This window comes from Labrus mixtus, chromosome 7, assembly GCF_963584025.1.
Source record: "Labrus mixtus chromosome 7, fLabMix1.1, whole genome shotgun sequence".
In the NCBI taxonomy this organism is placed as follows: domain Eukaryota; kingdom Metazoa; phylum Chordata; class Actinopteri; order Labriformes; family Labridae; genus Labrus; species Labrus mixtus.
The window spans coordinates 4,752,129-4,769,457 of record NC_083618.1 but is presented as its reverse complement, the minus strand read 5'-3'; the positions used below and the strand labels follow the sequence as shown (position 1 = coordinate 4,769,457).

Here is a 17,329-nt window from a genome sequence, read left to right as displayed (position 1 = left end):
TGCTGAGGTCAGAGTATTTACAATTTCAATGATTTGTGTTGCAGAGAAGCTTTGTCAGTTTCTCATACACAGACTAGTCTTTTCCTAATGTGTGTATTTATACCCATTATGACCACAAATGAATAGTCAATAATAACCTACAGCATTGTAGGTCAGGATTTGTATTGCTGATCGTATGATTACAGTTAATACCTGGTGTTTATTCTCTGTGCATTTGTGTTCCCTCGATGTTCTCTGTAGTAAAGCAAAAACAGTGACATATGTGGGACTCCGCTGAGCTCTAGGTCATGCACCTGGGCAGAGACCACAGCACTGCAAACTGCTGCTGTGTATATAAATTGTTTTGTTGCTTGATAAGAGGTATCATGTCAGCTTGATCTTAGCTTTATGTCATGATCACTGTATGAATGTAAGGTTTAATGCGCAGTCTCTTTCTCTTATAACAATTTGTATTGGGTGTGTATCATTTTAAAGTTAACGTGGTCCTGTAAGATCAGCATTTTTATAAGGATTTTTTTATGTTTGCGATGGTACCCTTTAAAATAGCTTTTTCTATTTTATGTACATTTCAAATTTCAAGTACCTTGTATTTTTTTTTTTAGCAGTGTGTGATGGAGAGTGTTGTTTAAAAATCCTTTGGCTTGTGTAGGCCTACACTGATAGGTCCTTTGTCTGTCTCACTGGGGTGTTACCCTGACGACTCAGGGCCCTGTCAGCTCAGATCCTCCCATCATCTCTGACAGATAGATAGCAGGAAAAGAAAGTATCAGCACTGTCCCTTTGCCACCAGTCAAGATACAAACACGCGTACACATGCACACTGGCGACCAGACACAATGATCCCGCTGACACTGGCATTGTTGATAGGATCATTGCCCACTTCAGGTAAGACTATTACATTTCTCTGTTGAAGTTATTTAGTGACACTTTGGCATAATCAACATCGTGAGTCAGTCAGAGGCCTGTAGCAAGGGAAGTGTTTTTGTGCACTCATACTGAACATTGATGTTGAATGAAAATTATGATTGTAATGATCAAATAACATCCAAACCAGAGTTTGTGCAGAACGGCAACACTTGTTGTTGATAGTCCATCAGTTGAGATAGACCTAAGCACAACACAGAAACCTTTGGTCCAATATTACATCTGCAACGGTCAAACTGCCATAGAAGTACAGATAACATTAATTTTCAGAATTATACGTTTAAACTGTTATAAGGTCTTGATACTGTCATGTAATCACACAAATATAATGTGTTCAACCTGGATTAAAGGTACAGTGATGAAAAATTGTAAGGCTTAATGCACAACTGTTTTCTACTCACAGGTATGCATTATATGGAAGATGTTTTTTTTAATATAGACTTTTATAAGCAATTTTCTAAAAGCTTTAACAATGAGCTGGAGTGAATTGTATTTATGTATAGTGCAACTTTCTGGATAAGAATTTATAATTGAGGAGGTTTTTGACTGACAAACAATTAGAGAATTGAGTACATGTTTGTAAGAACGAAATGTGTACATGACCCCGGTAACAGTGATCCAGAACCTTTCTTCTACTGGAACCCTTTGAAAGTCCTCTTATTGTAGATATTTCATAAAACTAGTGATGCAACAGCGATCACAATAGTTATACCTTCACTTTTGGCATTGCATAAATGCTTGCTACATCTTGCATCGTAATTTCAAAATGCCAACTCTACAAAGTTTCTAACATGTATGAAGGATGTCTTCATGGTGGATTTAATTTCCATTCTTGCATCACCTTTTGTGATATTTGTTGCTTTGAATATCATATTGCGAGGCATTTTTCTTCTGCCTTGCTTGTGGCATAGTGAGTTTTTTTTGTAGTGTGACTTTTTTTATGTGGTGTTAACAGGTTTAAAGACCATAAGCTGTTGGAGTTCAATGTTCTGTGCCTGTTGAAATCTCACAACATTCCTCTTTTTTAGTTCTAGGTCAATCCCAAGGTCCTAGCCCAATCCTGCTACAAGAAAGTGTCAAAGTTCAATACCCTAAAATCCTCAGCACAGAGACTATTGAGTGTGACTGCTTTCATTTCTCCTGTGACAACGTCTACTGGTTCCACAGTAATCCACAGAAAGTACAGTTCGTTGGCCATTGCAACAGCGCCAACCGTGATAACTATGGTATTGGTGTGGACAAAAAACGGTTCAAGATAACCAAGAAGAGCAGTATGTCCTTTACACTCCGCATCAGCAACGTAACTAAGGAGGACACAGGGATTTATTCTTGTGTTCTGAAGGGCAATAGAAACATGGAAGTGTGGAAGTCTGGCGTTCTTCTTCTGCCAGGAGGTTTGTATGCTCAACATTGAAGTTCTTACTTTACAGCAGTTAAAAAAAAAAAAAATTAATTACCAATCGTTGTGCGACTTGTAGAATCGTAACAAAAAAAGTGGCAGGCGGTTAAATCAGAATCAGAATAATGTCAATGCAAATCGGCATTTAAGTCTGTACTAGTGTAAAATCACAACATATAGTTTGTACAATAAAAAATACAATATCAATACCTTACTGGGACGTCCCCAGTTTGAGTTCAAACAGTGAACTTTATCTTACGTCGCTTGTTTCATATGAATAAATAAAAAAAAAAAATGTATCGGTCATTGCGCAGAACTCCATTTTTATACCTTTTATTCGAGGTTATTGGTTCTGGCCAAATTTCTTCAACTCAGCCGTCCATGGTTAGTCTTTCTGAACTTGTTGCTTCTGTCTAATGCATCCACATAGAGTTAATCAACACTCCAAACAACATTGGAAGCACTGAACACATTGAGTGCTGTTGCTTTGTTATGAGATTTATGGATGTGGCAGGGCAACAGGTGCGCATGAGGAATATGAGTTTCGACGTTTAAGGATAACAAACTCCATGTTCAATTCTTGTCTTTGCGTTAAAAAAAAGAATCTAAATATACACAACCCACTGGGCTATTGCTCATACACAGACAGGCAATATGCATGATGTATTTTGGAGAAAAATTGAAGGATGGATCTTGGTAAGAATAATAGATGAAGACAGAAACAGAAAAACAGATATGAAATAGCTGGTTTCTCTTTCAGATGTAATTAATACATATGTAGGCTAAATTCTTGTCTAACAGCTTCTTTCTCATGACTGGTTTGAATGTTTGTTTGGTCTTTATCTGACAGTCATGCTTCCAACTGTACCTGTCAAGACAAAGCCCAAACCAACAGTCAGGTCAGTGTGTCGCTGCTCTAAGGGGAAGTCTTCACAGGGTAAGTGATTTTTCACAAAAGGAAAAGGGCACTTGTTTGCACACATTGTTGGGAGTGCATAATTAGTACTGTATGATGTTTTGCTGATTATAAATAAGAAAATAACATGCATGTCATGATGTGTAAGTAATTTTTTGTCAAATGTAATGGGGTGTAAATAATGTATCCTTTACCATATTGCAATGCTATGAATACAGTTGAAGAGGTAGCTTTGTCCACACAGTGTATAACCACCTAATTGGCTCCATACAACCATAGCCTGTGCCTGAAGCGTCACAATCTAAAATATGTCAAAATGAAATGATATATATTTGTTTGTTTCAGATGTTTCAGATGGCTGCGGCTCCTTGATTCTTTGGCCATTGGTTGGAATTATTGCATCCCTAGCTCTAGCTCTCATCTTCATACTGTACTACTTCAGCCGTGAGTAGTTGTTCAGTTAATATATGCTAATTGATGTAAATTCATGTTAAGAAAGCACACTTTAGTTAACTGTTGAGCCTTCAGTGTTGTCATAGGCCTAACTTGACAAAAACACCAGTGTAAGGAGGTGCCCACTTGATAACCCCGTTGATGTGCGAGCTCTAGCTGTCCATCTAGTCTCATTGCCGGGTAATGGGATCATTAGAAGCCATGTGGTAGGTTAGATTGTGTCGTTGTTGTCACGACCTGGAGCTTGCATATACAGAGCCCATGTTGAAGGTTGCAATACTGTTGGTGGGGTAGGGTCTTACGCAGCACTTATCTTTTCATTAGGGCACAAGTTTCTTGTGTTTATTCTAAAATTTAACCAGGTGATGCTGCCAGGTTAGCCCACATATATATGGAAAAATATTACAATGTGTAAAATATGCATTTTAATTATCTCTAAGGTGTTTCTTTTGTTTGTCCCGTTCTCGCTTGTATAGGGCTACCCAAAAAATGTCGGCACCACTTTGTGAAGTAAGTAGATTGCAGAAAAATGGTTTAAATAGCTGTGATTTTTTTCTTTAAACAACTTGTTCATTTTTTTCTGGTGCGACTCTATTTACCGATTCATTAATCTTTCTTTTTTTTCTACATTAAGGAAAAGGTAGATGACCCAAAGCTCCGCAGATTCAACTTGTGTTTGCCTCCAGTATGTACCTCATTGTGAATCTTTACATACCTGTATATAAAATGATGTATTTTTTGTTATCAAAAATGTTTATATGTAGACATTTTGCAATATGCGATAAAAATCCAGCTTTGCCTTTGTGTTAGCAGGGGGTGAAGTGCTTCTCTTGAGCCGTCATTCAGCGGGGCACGAAGAACATGAAGAGGTGTCATTATTTACAGTGAAATGTTTCTCTCTGTCAAAGAAGAGTTCAGGATTTCAACAGAAATAACCTTGTAATGTGTTGTGATATTCTTAACATGTTTGTTTCATTTCTTGCAAGACAGCCTTTGAACTCCATCAGCTTCAATTCGGTGTGCTTTAACTTTTCATCTTGTTTCAGATCATCAATAATCATTATTATATGGGACTGTTTTCTGATTTAAAAGGTTTCCGATCTGTAGCTTTGAGTTTAGAGTATTGTTCAATTTCCTTTTTGCCCCGCTCTGTATTTATTTTTCTTCATGGTTGTGCTGTTCCATCTATCTTGATGGAAACAGCTCTTTTCAAGTTGATGTTTATGTGAGCATATTTTTTTATGTCAATAAAAGTCTATTTTTCAAACTTTTGAAATGGCAAACCTTTTCATTTGATTTGTGATTGAATTTATTAGACCATCTGTAATCAAATCAACCAGTTACAGATTCATTTATAACAGCTACACAGTTGTTATTGTAAATACAATACATCGCCAAAAGTCAGTAATCCCCTTAAAATGATTGACTCATAGGGGCAGACTCCTTGACCAAGGTTACTTTAGAGACATCAGGATATGGCTACATCCTTGAATCCTATCACTGTAGGTTTATCCAATTAAAGGTGCAGATTTTGTCCAGTTACAGTTAAGTTCTTACGTTAAAAAATGTGTTCTGTGTTGTTTATAAGGTTTCTGCATGTGTATGTCAGAGAAGAGAAAGAGAGGTTTGGAAGTGGGTGTATCCATTGTCAATATTGCGTTTTGCGTAAGTAGAATTTGTGAGTTGAAGGGTTTGGTTTCTTCCATGAACTTTTGATGTGCATCACATTCACTTTCTGTTGAACAGCCTCGGATAATGTGCCAACAACACATGTAATAAATATTTATATTTTCAAATGACAGGATGCAACATCTGTCATAGATAGTTGTGTATCTCTTGCTCTCTCTCTGTCTCTCTTTCTCGCTCTCGCACATACACACACACACACACGTACACCTGTGTGATGAGGATGGTAAAGAAACGACTAGGTTGGTGGTTGTTCGGGTCTTAACAAGTGCGAGCGACTCTTTCCTGTGTTCTGTGGAGAGAAGAGAGACAGAGCCATGTTCACTGAGATGCTATCACTTCTCTTAACTTTGAGTTCTTCATCTAGTCTCTGAAACAAAACGACCACAAATATACCACAGACTGAACCACAAGCACTCACAGAGGTACACAGTGAGGGAAAGACAGAAACATTTTTGTGTTTGAAATGAAACAGTTTAATACAAATACATTTAGAAGAAGCATTTAAATAATACTCAAAGAATCTTAGTGTTGGATGTTGGAGGCTGTTATTGTTATTGATACTTTACAGTATACAATGGAGTTTACAAGGATCTGTATTTTAGGGTCGGGCAATAAATCACAAGGACATTACTAATGTACTTAAACTCAGATAAGTAAATCCATTTGATGGAATCTTTGCACACGACACAGGTTAATTGAAATTTAAAAAATGAAATGCTTATTTAGCAATCACTTCAATTAAAATATATATATATGTTCATATAATATCTTATATGTTCAACAACATAGACAATGAAGCAACAAGACAAAGATTACCTTCAACTCCCACTTTTCAAACTGAGCTCCACTCATGGGTGAACAAAGATGTTGAACATCAAGGTACTACAGTTGGCCCTCATATGAACAAGCACATAGAAACACTTTAATAAAGAACAGACGAGAAAGAAAACTGTCAACTTTATGCACACAGAATTTATTCAATTGCTGTTGTAGAGAGCTTGGGCCAAGTAGAACTTCAATTACAAACTGTGCAGTGTGGTGCGTTTTGTGTTTAAGGTAAGACAAGATCATCCTTTATTGATCCCCAGTGGGGGAAAGATAAAGGGACAATATATTTACAACTATTACAAGCAAGAATTAAGTAAACTATACACCAATTAAAATCTTAATAAAAACTATACAGGACATCGAGACATTAAGTGGCAAGTTGAGTTTAAAGTGACCAGTTATTAGATGAAGTGGCAGAGTTGAAATAAGGTGGCAAAAGCAAGCAATAAATGTCAAAAATAAGCATCTAGAAATAATATGGAATGAGGGACAGAGTCCAAGGTATGTCAGTGTGACAGCCACTGTGGGTTAGGGTGGGGAATGCCAGTGTTTATGATGAAGACAGACTGTAGGACCCACTGATGTTGTACAGTCTGATGGCGGTAGGAAGTCCTATGTCGCTAACGTTTCAGGATCATAAATGAGGGCAGTTTGAAACGATAGATAAATGAGATGACTAATAGTGTTTTCTCATCAAAAATAGAAATGTGTATACTTAAAACACAAAGATAGACAATTATAGATGATGATGTCATTTTTTATTGTTGCATACAAATGTTTGATTATTGTTAAAGTTAAAGTCAAATTCAATTCAATATGTGAAGCCTTGAAAGAAACATTGTTTACATAGTTGTTTTAAAGTAGTGTCTTGTCACTTTCACTTCTGTCACCTTTTCAAATGAATAGAATTCTCTTATTCTCTGAGAAATATACATGAAATGCAAACAAGAACAATATGAAGCAGATGTACAACATTATGGCGTGGTTATCCACTAAACTGTAAGCAATATTAGTCTTATTTTCTGTAATATAACACAAGACTCTTGTTTAGCTTAATTTCACAAGTAAATTCCCATAAAGGCATAAAGTGATAGTACACAGTTTACATATCAATCAATCAAGCTTTATTTATATATCACCTTAATACAAATAAAATGCATTTCTATGTACTTTACACTGATGGAAAACATGAAAAAACATAAACTAATGACATTAAATCTCGGGCTCCACTTCAAAAATAAAAATCCAGTTCCCCATGCTTTTAATGTAAGACTGATTTTACCATCTTCAAGATTCTTCTTATTAAAATCATTTACATACAAAACAAAAAAGTATTCACATATACACAGTGTGTTCTCTAAAAGTAACGCTTTGCAAAATTTAAACTTTTTAGATTTAAATGAATTCATGGGATAAATCAGGAATCCAGCCTAAAAAGCCTTTTTAGCCACTCATGAATGTTAAATATCTCATTTCATTAATATGTAAACGTAAAATAAATCAAAGACAAACTATAGGTGACTATTACACTCGGCTGTTCGTTGTGAAATCCCTTTTTGAAATACGTCCGCGCATGCTCGTTTCTTGGTTTTAGCCTAAAGCACAGGAGGCAGTAAACACATTAAGGTCAGATCTGACATACACTATCTAATTTAGATATCATAGAGACAAGTTGATCAGAGAGCCTATGATGAGTATTGTGTACATACTATATTACTATATTAACATAGGATAGATCTGTAAATTACTTTTTTCCAAACACATGACCTCGTTTGTCAATTCCATGTCACATTAAGCAAATAAAAAATATTTAGATACACATATTTAATGATCTGATTTCACTTCTTTACTGTAAGTAAAAGCTAAAAATAAAAGTTTGTATCCAAATCTTCTAAAAACTCAATTTCTACTTACTCCTCCTGTTGCTCTTGGTTTCTTTTTCACAACTTCAAATCCCATAATGCCTGGAACTGCCAATGCAGCAACAGAGCAGAGACTGGTTTGCCAAAGTGACGAAGAAAATAAACTGATGATGTTCATTAACTGGTTTAGATGTTGCTGCTATTTTGGAATGAAAAGAGGTCTCTAATGATTCATTTCATTTTCAAAATACCGAACAGGGAACACTTTTTCTCACTGGCTTCCCCTGGGCACCCACTTCATGTACAAAGCACAAAAACACGCAAACACACGCCAATGCAAGTTTCAGGTTGGAGACCCCCAGTGTGACTAATAGGGAAGCCCATGCAGGTGTGTTTGCAAATGACTACACTCTGAAACGGAGCAATGGAAGGTGAGGTGGGCTAACCGAGAACGCTTTGACTGTGACTTCCCTCTAAAACCAACAGAATCCCCAGCTTACTGAAAACAAATTCAACCAAAATCGGGTTTCCATTAGGGTTTCATTTTGAATTAAATGTTACAGAAATTTATGGAGACCTTTATTTAAAAAGTCATGTTAATCATATTACTGAATTCGGGCTAATTATGTGACAGGAAATAACAATTGTTCTTAAGCATAGGTATATGAGGTATATATCTCTGTTTCTTTCCTCCCCTTCATTGGAACAGATAATCGCCCACAAGAGAGCGAAATGTCAGCACTTGCTGCCCATTTCTACATCAGTGCGCTTACTTTCCATCACTGAGCAGGAAATAAGACGACCCCAGGTTTGTGCTATAAAAGCTGTTACTCTCACGGTTTCACTTTCCTAAAACAGTTGAGCTTTCACATGCAGAGAAAGGTGACATGATACTATATTATAGCTGGTATAAGCTATGTTCCTTGGTTTTACTTATTCTCTCTCTTTGTTGTGCTAACATTTGACTTCCCAGTCAAGTACAGATTTAAATGGGCCATAAGCAACCCGCCAAAACATTTGAAGTTATCTGACCACAGTTAGTTACAGTATACTGTAATTAGTTAATCAAATTATGTTGAAGTAAAATCAAGTAAAATCAACCAAGTCAATCTCTTCTTCAGATTTGTGACCGATGGATTATTGATTTCCTGCTCACCGATCACAGAGCTTTAAGTCCAGCTTTTGCTGCCACCTAGCAGTGATATTTGTTTTCTCTGTTTCAGTCATGCAACACTATTTTACTTTTTATAAACTCAGCATACTATTACTGAGTTTTAATAATATGAGCCAACACTACATTTAATTGGGTTTATTTCAATAAAGGATGCCTGTTGGAGTGATAGGTCACAGTGTATAGGTCTGGGTGTTAATACAAGTTCATAATCTAGCAAGCAGAGGATCTGGATAAAAGAGAAATGAGTGAGCTTGGAAACCAATGAAAGCCACTCAGGTGTAGTCTTTTATTTTTAAGTTCCTTGTCCTTTGAATCTGGGCTGTAACTATTCAGAATCAGAATCAGCTTTATTGGCCATGTATGCTTACACACACTTTGTGAACTGTACTCTCTATGTACAAAAGTACAACATTAAATATAACAAAAAACACAAAATAGCAAAGTGATATGTACACGATTAAATAAGACAATAGTGCAGTGTTGAGTAATGCAAAAATGTTAAATACTAAACATGATAATAAAAAATGTAATTAAGAAATATAATTATATGACAGATGGGTTAGTTAACCTGAGGTAGAGTTTTACAGTATTTACATTAAAGGTGTGAATAGATTGATAATTTAAATTTAAATCATATATCTGTATATGTACATTCACAGTGTAATATATTCACGAGGTAACTAAATATGGATTTTAAATGTAAAAAATATGCATATATATATATGTTAGAAAACTGTCTAAATGTTTCAAACTGTTTCTTTCTTCTTTTGTTTAAATGTCCTGTGCTACTGAACAAACTCAGTGGTCAGATTCAAATTTGGGGCATTGTTTAGGTAGAAGCCTATACTTGTCTTCAAGCCCTTCTCAGATCTTTCAATTTCCAGTAAAAGAATTCAGAAACATCGACTCAAAATCTTTATTATTTCAAAAGGAATTTCCATTTGCAATGTAGTTTTTCAAACACAGGCACTGGAGGGAGTTAAAGGGCCAAAATAAAAATACAGAGGAGTCTCCAATAGTAGATGGTCGAGATTATTGCTCAAGAGCACTTCAACAGAGCAGACTTTAACCCAAATCAACTTAGTGCATAAAAACAAGTCCAAAAAATTCTTACTTCTTGAAATGTAACTTTTGGTTCATGCTGAAACTGTGTGGAGTTCTGTTTATATAGAGTGGGCTGCTACATTACTTAAACTTAGTAATGTGCTCAGTTTGTAGTTTCTACACTTCCTTAGCAGCCTACAGACTTTGCACGGCTGCGTTTGTGTGTCAGTATATCTTGGATGAAATTGGGCTGTCAGATGCTTCAACAATAGGCAGAGGTGTTTTGTGCAGATCGGTGGGCTCCACTTCAAACGCCTTGCAGACCACGACAGTGCTGCAGAAGGTCTCTGCAACACTCTGCTGCAATGATCTCATTTGACATAGCAGTGAAGAAGATTACGGCTGGGGCGTGGTTTGATATCTCACTGAATTATCCCCCGTCAGTCTCCAACAAACACCACAAAGACAAATTTAACAGCTAAAACTGTCAGGGGTTAAAATGGACCAAAAATGGATGCAGATTCTGGTGATCCTGGTGTTTTTTCAGAGTAAGTCTGGCTTACATTTTACTGATAAGTCCTCGTGTGACCATGCGGAAGTGTTGTTTCATGATTTGTCTCTGTGTCTTGTGCTTGGTGAATGATTTTTCTGCTCCCATTTTACCACATTTTTCAGAAATTACTACGGGAGCCTGTGAAGAAAGAGTGATAAAAGAGAAGGAGGCAGTTGAAATCGTATGTAATACTCAAGATTTCGGCTCCACTTTTGTCTGGCTTCGAGTGCTGGACATAACTGCCATGGAATTCATTGCATCTTTTAACTTAATTGGTGATATGAAGGCAGCACATCCCTCCTTCTCCTCCATCTTCAGTAACAGAAAGAGCAAACTTATATTGAACTCCTTCAACAAAGCTCGCGACAGTGGTGTTTACGGCTGTGTCTCTCAGAAAGGTCAGGTATTGAAAATTGGCACTGTGACTCGACTGGTCGGAGGTGAGTATTGTTGGATCATTTGGCATAATGATTAAAGAATGGATTATTTTAAGTCACACTTCCCCTCACATCTTTATTCTTTCTGAAGAAAAAGTTAAAGTCTCAACAGAAGCACCGCTGAACACCACCAAACCAAGTCCATGCACGACTGCCGCGCCATGCGTCTGTGACCATAAAACAAGGAAAGGTAACTCTTCTAAATCACAATATTGTGTGCAAATTGGTCTACATCACCTTCATTTACAGTGAGGAGAAAAAGGTATTAACTGAGAACGTTTTGCAGAGGAAACAAATCCCCTGATGCTTTGCTCTCCAATCATATTGGGTCCACTTGTTGGCAGCTGTGGCCTTCTTCTTCTTCTCCTCATCATCACCACTCTGTACTGCAATAGTAAGTCCTTTTCACAGCTTTAACCTTAAACAAACTAAACTAATAGTTATTGGTACATCCCAATTTGTTGTATGAGATTTAATAACATTTTTCCCCAAGTTGTTTTTTCCTGCTTGTCTTAAATTAAAATGTGTTTCTTTGCCAAGTTTTTGACAACACCATTGTTTTTTTTTTTTAAAGAGATAAGGACACGGAGATGCCCACATCATTATAAAAGAAAGTAAGAATTGTATATATTTTTTATTTGGTTTGATCTTATATAACTTTTCCATCGAGGCCTGTAACCACGATCTTAGGAAAACTGAAGTCCTCCAACCGTACAAATCGAAACACTTGTATTTTTGTCACTCTGCCTTAATATGCGTGTATTAACTGAAGCTTAGTTAAACTTAATTCTAGCAAATGACTCTGTGCATCAAAAACAGTAACTCACATTACCATCAGAGCTTTGGTTTCTCTGAAACGAGTACCAAGTTACGCTTTAACCAGATTGTTCTTAGGAAATTGTTTAATAAAGTTTAACTTTTTTACCACTAATTGTGGTTCCAAAGGCCCATGCCACTGGACAAGTAATGCTGAAAGAGAAAGATATCATCATTTTTTATTAATGTTGTTTTCTGTTGCTTCATGATATCAAATTAATTTTGATTGGGACAAAAAAAATAAAAAATTAGCCTGTTGAGTGATTACCACATATTATCTTTAATCTGTAGAATGAAAATCCCCATTTGTTGCAACAACAAAACAAATACACACATTTAAAGAAACAACAACACCTCAGGACATCAATCGTGGCCTTGCTTCCTTTTGTATTGTATTGTACTGTACGCACATTAATAATGACTCTTCATATACCTTTCAATGTCTTATAGACCGCGGGCGATGCCTCCTGGAAATCAAATGAAGACCAGCAGACAGATATAAAGAGAATGGTTGCAGACATTTTCTTCACACTGAAAATGTTTTACAGTGCTGTTTATTTGTTGCCTTTAAAAATGTTCCTGCCGTCTTCAAAGGCTTTCATTGCTTGAGACAGACATGTATGAAAGTAGTTCAAGAAGTAGACACATGCAATCATTTCAAAACTGTTTATTGTCATCTTCCAGTTGAACTGTTTGTTTTAGTTTGACGGCTGATGAAGCTGTGCCGTTATGTTCTAATTGAACTATCAAAGAGATATAACCCAGTTGAATGCTAATGGTAATAAAAACCACACAAGATCCAAGAAAACATTCAGATTCAGCATTGTGATCGATGTTTTCTTGACAATTGTAAAGAGAATTTGTAATACTTTTTAGTTTAGCATACATTTGATTAATAATAAACATAAGTGCTTTTGATGCTTTCTTCATACTTCTTACTTGATCCTAAATAATGACCTACTTTGTATTTTTTGTAATTTAAGCATGAAGTTCACTTGCTTTTAGCTTGAATTATTTCAGTTCTTTACTCTTTGCTCTTAATAAATGTGATTAAATGATGCCGGGCTCAGGCATAACTTGAAATGTTGAATCAAATGAAATTGTATTTTTTGATCTGAGCTTTATTAAACATTTTTGTTCATCTAAATTATTATTTACTGCGACAACATTTTTTGAAAAGTAATAACTAACACTTGTGGTTCTATTGTTTTTTTCTTTAAATTGGACATACTGAATTTAGAATTCTTTCACTTAATGATATATTTTTTTAAATTTAAAAAATGTACAATAAAATTTGATATAATGCGACTCACACTATCGTACCTAATAATCTTGTTGTTTTTTTGACACACCAAACCCCGTCCCACTTTTAGGGTCATGGCACAGAAATATAAGTTTGAGTAGAAGACATTTGTTTCGTTGAAAGCTCCTTCTCAGTCAGAAGGAAGTCAGCTGTTAGAGCCGTATGCAGGATGAAAAACCACAAAGACACAAGAGGAGATAAATGAAAACACTTTTAATTATTATGTGCAGGAAACTTTAAAAAAGTCACGTAGCAGTTCAGCTGAGTTTTTTTCAAACAAATCAAGGAAATGACAGAAAACAACACGCTTCGAGTTTTAGATTTTTTTTTTATTGAACTCTTTTATTTAATTAGTATTCCCACATCTCAAATATCTCTCATATCGTTCGACTCACACCCACACAAAACATTGACATGGAGACTTTTTTTTTTAAAGTAATATGTTTATGTCTACATTTGAAAAGTCCTTTTGTAAAGTATACAGTGTTCATGTAAAGCAAATATCTTTTGTATTACAGTATGCAAACAAGGGCAGTTTACAAAGTTTTTACCACCTCAGTTCACTAAGTGCACTTTTGGACACCAGCATTTATATTTTTCTACAAGGCCAAATACATACAAAAGTCCCTCAGAAAGTATTAGGCATTTGCAAGAAGCTCTCGAATCAGATTGAAGCAGAACGCCTCCTTTAAATCCTCCACATATTTAAAATGGTAAACTACGTGTTGTCCAAAATAAAAGCAAACTGAGCTGTACACTAGTGTCTTATTGGTATATCACCACATCATGAAAGAAAAGGTGGCTTTTTTTTTTCTTTTTACACCAAGATTGCACAAACATCCCGATACTTAACACCCACTCTGCTGCTCACACAATAGCTGAAAGTAACAACTTTTACAACACCACCAGGCTTAGATAATGTCTGTTGTCATACAAACAGCTAAAGCTTAGGTATGTTGTCATACTAGAGGTGGTCATGCAGAGTTCTGATGAGCATCGTCTTCCTTCCCTCAGCACGCTCAATACACTGACTAACAAACGTGCCTGTCCCCGCACTTTCTTTCCTTTCTCAGGCCGTTCAACACTCATTCCTCACCCTTCATCCTTTTTTTAAAATAATTTTTGTCACTTTCTCTAGCCAGAAACCAATCTTTCCCATTCTTAAATAAAAATAAAACCGAGCAAAATAGGCAACGCACTCACATGTGCTTTTGTGTGTGTGTGTGTGTGTGTGTGTGTAGGTGTTTGTATGCATGTCTGAATCTGTATGTACGCGTGCTGCAAATGTTATGGGTATGAGTAGGTTTTTCTTTCATCCAGTATACATTCTTGACGTTTTAGAAAAATAGAAACATTATCCAGGAAGCAGCTCCCTCGTGCGTCCCTTTGGCCTTAAGGACAGTTTTGCCGACAATCTGCAAGCAAATGACACATTGAGCTGTCAGTGGAAAAAATGGGGTCTTCTCCCATCCTCTTTCGAAGCATGTTTGCATCTTTTAACTGATCAGAATTGTGCAAAAGTTGAGAACAAACCTTCCCAAGTGGTCTATCTTTTGCCTCCTTTCTTTGTAGATGTCGGCATAACGTCTGAGCTCGGCTGAGCAGGTAACTGGTCCGTGGCAGATGGATCCTCTGCATGGTGTTTCTGAAATACACAGTGAATTTTAAAGAAAGAAGTACACAAATGCAACAACAACAAAAATAATCAACACCTTTGCATTCAGTGTTCATGTAAATTTCCTTGAAATGATTTTGACAAATCAATAAGCAGAAGGTGAAGAGTGCATCACATGCAGCTTCATGCAGACACTGGAGAAATGTGTTTTTTTTTATTTTCAATCATAAGCACATTTCATTCATTTATTATTGTGCATATCTGATTGATTGAGGACTTCATGCAGCAGGCAGCTTTCTTACTTTAGACCTTGACTTTGACTTGCTCTTGCCCTGTAACACATTTGACACTTTGGTTAAGATCAACAGATATTTTGTGATCCATGAGGGGGTGACCGAAGACACACTTAATGTTTGTCAGCAACCAACAGAGGGAGCCATCTACTGTAACAATAAAAACGAAACACATCATCTGCCTCATAAAGGCTTTCTAAAACCGCTCCCTCCACATTCACACTGAGGCACAGAGGGTATGATAAAACTCTCCCCATATGTTTGATGTCCTGTTGGGGCATGTCACATGAAGATACAATGAAAGGTGTTACACCGCATCAGGAAGTTATCCTCAGTTTAACAGTCCACTCTAAATCCACACCCAGAGGTTTTAGACAGCAGTCAACATGGCAGACCATCCATGTGGAAGTGTGTAGGGAGTGGTTTGAGAAAGCTTTAGAAAGGTTTTCATTTTAGGTCTGTATTCATCAGACTCCTATAAGTGGAATGTTAGACTTAATTGAACAATATGTAACTCTGACACAAAGCGTTTTAATGAGTATTGCAGTCCAAATTCCAAACATAACAGAGAGAGCTGTGTTAAGTGTTTAACCAGCTCTACATTTTGTCTTAAAACCTTTCTGCGTTTCTAACCGCTCTCTAAAAGCATTTCCAATATTTATCCCAGTTTAACCACGTTTCTGGCAACGTTTCTGGCGAGGCTTTTTAGGTCAGTTAGAATCAGTTACAATATATCTGAACCGGTCTGCTTGCCCACTTTCATCGCTGCAATACCAGTTGGTTTGCCGTTTGCCTTTGGTCAAGACGAAAATCAATGGGTTAAGAGATGATCAAAGGTTATTGCAGAACAGATAAAAAATTGATTAGAAATTTTCTGAGACATGTTTTGCATTGATTGTAGGCAAAACACTGTCATTGGTTATGATGAATCATTTGCTGTATAGTTTAGAACATTCTGTAATACACTTGCCCACTAATGGAGCAACCGGTACATCCTGATCTCGCGCAGATCTTTTTACCTTTGGTTTTTCTGTTTTCGGATTGAACACTGCGACGTCTGGGAGCAGAGTGTCCGCCATCGAATCCAGGGCGGTACCGGGCATGGGCTGGAAAACAATATCATGATTAATGTAATAAATAAATGAGAAACGTGTGTATCAAAAGAATCAATTTCTAATTAATTCATGCACTATATGAAATGGACAAAACAAAAAAACACAAATAGATCCCTTGTTCAAAGTGATATCTAAGAGGTCTGTCATAGCAGGAGGAGAATAGGCAGTACTGAATGTATTAACAATGACTGGATTTTTTTTTTAGCTTAAGGATATTCGTTTTCATTTCATTTCTGTGTTACCTCTATGAGCACTGGAGGCATAGGAGGTGCCATTATTGTTTCAGCTCGAGGATAATAACAAAGAAACGGTTCCACGATCTGAACCACAGGAGTGAAGTCACAGAGCAGAGGGTGACATGTTATACTTTCTGCACGTTGCACATATTTCAGTACATTATTTGACAATGCTCACAGATATATTGTGTGAGACTGTTTGCATCTTTACCTCCACGGGTGCTGCAGCTGCCTTTGCCTTATCTTCCGCCATTTTCTTGCAAATTAAATTGAACAAAATTAGACACACAGTAAAAGGATAAGATCCATTAAAATCTCTCACAAAAAAAATGCACCTGTCATAGCAGGAGGAGAATAGGCAGTACTGAATGTATTAACAATGACTGGATTTTTTTTTTTAGCTTAAGGATATTCGTTTTCATTTCATTTCTGTGTTACCTCAAAGCGATCTGGAGGTTTGGACATTGCTGGTTCAGCTTTAGGAAGATGACAAAGTTCCATGGGCTGAACCATAGGAGTGAAGTCACCGGCCAGCAGGTCCAGGGCTGTTTTATCATCCATAGTGCTCTACAGAGCAGAGGGTGACATATTATACTTTCTGCACGTTGCACATATTACAGTACATTATTTGACAATGCTCACACATACTGTATATTGTGTGAGACTGTGTGT

General features: G+C 36.6%; 3 protein-coding genes across 38 annotated transcripts in view; 2 read left to right on the top strand and 1 right to left on the bottom strand.

Moving 5' to 3' along the window:
* The first annotated feature begins 410 nt into the window (after positions 1 to 410).
* On the top strand, positions 411 to 4,962 carry cd8b (cd8 beta). 3 transcript variants are annotated; one of them, XM_061042292.1, is made up of 7 exons: positions 411 to 885; positions 1,953 to 2,195; positions 3,174 to 3,260; positions 3,594 to 3,683; positions 4,169 to 4,202; positions 4,327 to 4,377; positions 4,506 to 4,962. In XM_061042292.1, exons 1-6 carry the CDS (start codon positions 837 to 839, stop codon positions 4,334 to 4,336), a joined length of 513 nt encoding a protein of 170 aa, XP_060898275.1. In that variant the 5' UTR covers positions 411 to 836; the 3' UTR covers positions 4,337 to 4,377; positions 4,506 to 4,962. The 3 variants fall into 3 exon arrangements, with proteins under 3 accessions (XP_060898275.1, XP_060898273.1, XP_060898272.1); XM_061042290.1 differs by having other exon boundaries at positions 416 to 885; positions 1,953 to 2,318; positions 4,503 to 4,962; XM_061042289.1 differs by having other exon boundaries at positions 417 to 885; positions 1,953 to 2,318.
* A 5,598-nt stretch (positions 4,963 to 10,560) lies between these two features.
* cd8a (CD8a molecule) lies at positions 10,561 to 13,409 on the top strand. The gene is made up of 6 exons (XM_061042288.1): positions 10,561 to 10,837; positions 10,965 to 11,282; positions 11,371 to 11,469; positions 11,566 to 11,673; positions 11,854 to 11,893; positions 12,546 to 13,409. The coding sequence occupies exons 1-6, from the start codon at positions 10,789 to 10,791 to the stop codon at positions 12,595 to 12,597; spliced, it is 666 nt and encodes a 221-aa protein (XP_060898271.1). The 5' UTR covers positions 10,561 to 10,788; the 3' UTR covers positions 12,598 to 13,409.
* Positions 13,410 to 13,706: 297 nt separating this feature from the next.
* cast (calpastatin) overlaps positions 13,707 to 17,329 on the bottom strand; it is a 40,307-nt gene continuing 36,684 nt past the window's right edge. For 29 of the 34 annotated variants that reach the window (XM_061042275.1, XM_061042277.1, XM_061042271.1 and 26 more), the window contains 7 exons: positions 17,096 to 17,224; positions 16,869 to 16,913; positions 16,664 to 16,741; positions 16,326 to 16,412; positions 15,316 to 15,345; positions 14,932 to 15,043; positions 13,707 to 14,813 (listed from right to left, as the gene is read on the bottom strand). In XM_061042275.1, coding sequence (XP_060898258.1) covers positions 14,945 to 15,043; positions 15,316 to 15,345; positions 16,326 to 16,412; positions 16,664 to 16,741; positions 16,869 to 16,913; positions 17,096 to 17,224 — 468 coding nt within the window. In that variant the 3' untranslated portion in view covers positions 13,707 to 14,813; positions 14,932 to 14,944. The remainder of the gene's footprint in view (positions 14,814 to 14,931; positions 15,044 to 15,315; positions 15,346 to 16,325; positions 16,413 to 16,663; positions 16,742 to 16,868; positions 16,914 to 17,095; positions 17,225 to 17,329) is intronic. The other 5 variants (XM_061042255.1, XM_061042257.1, XM_061042262.1 and 2 more) reach the window with 5 other exon arrangements.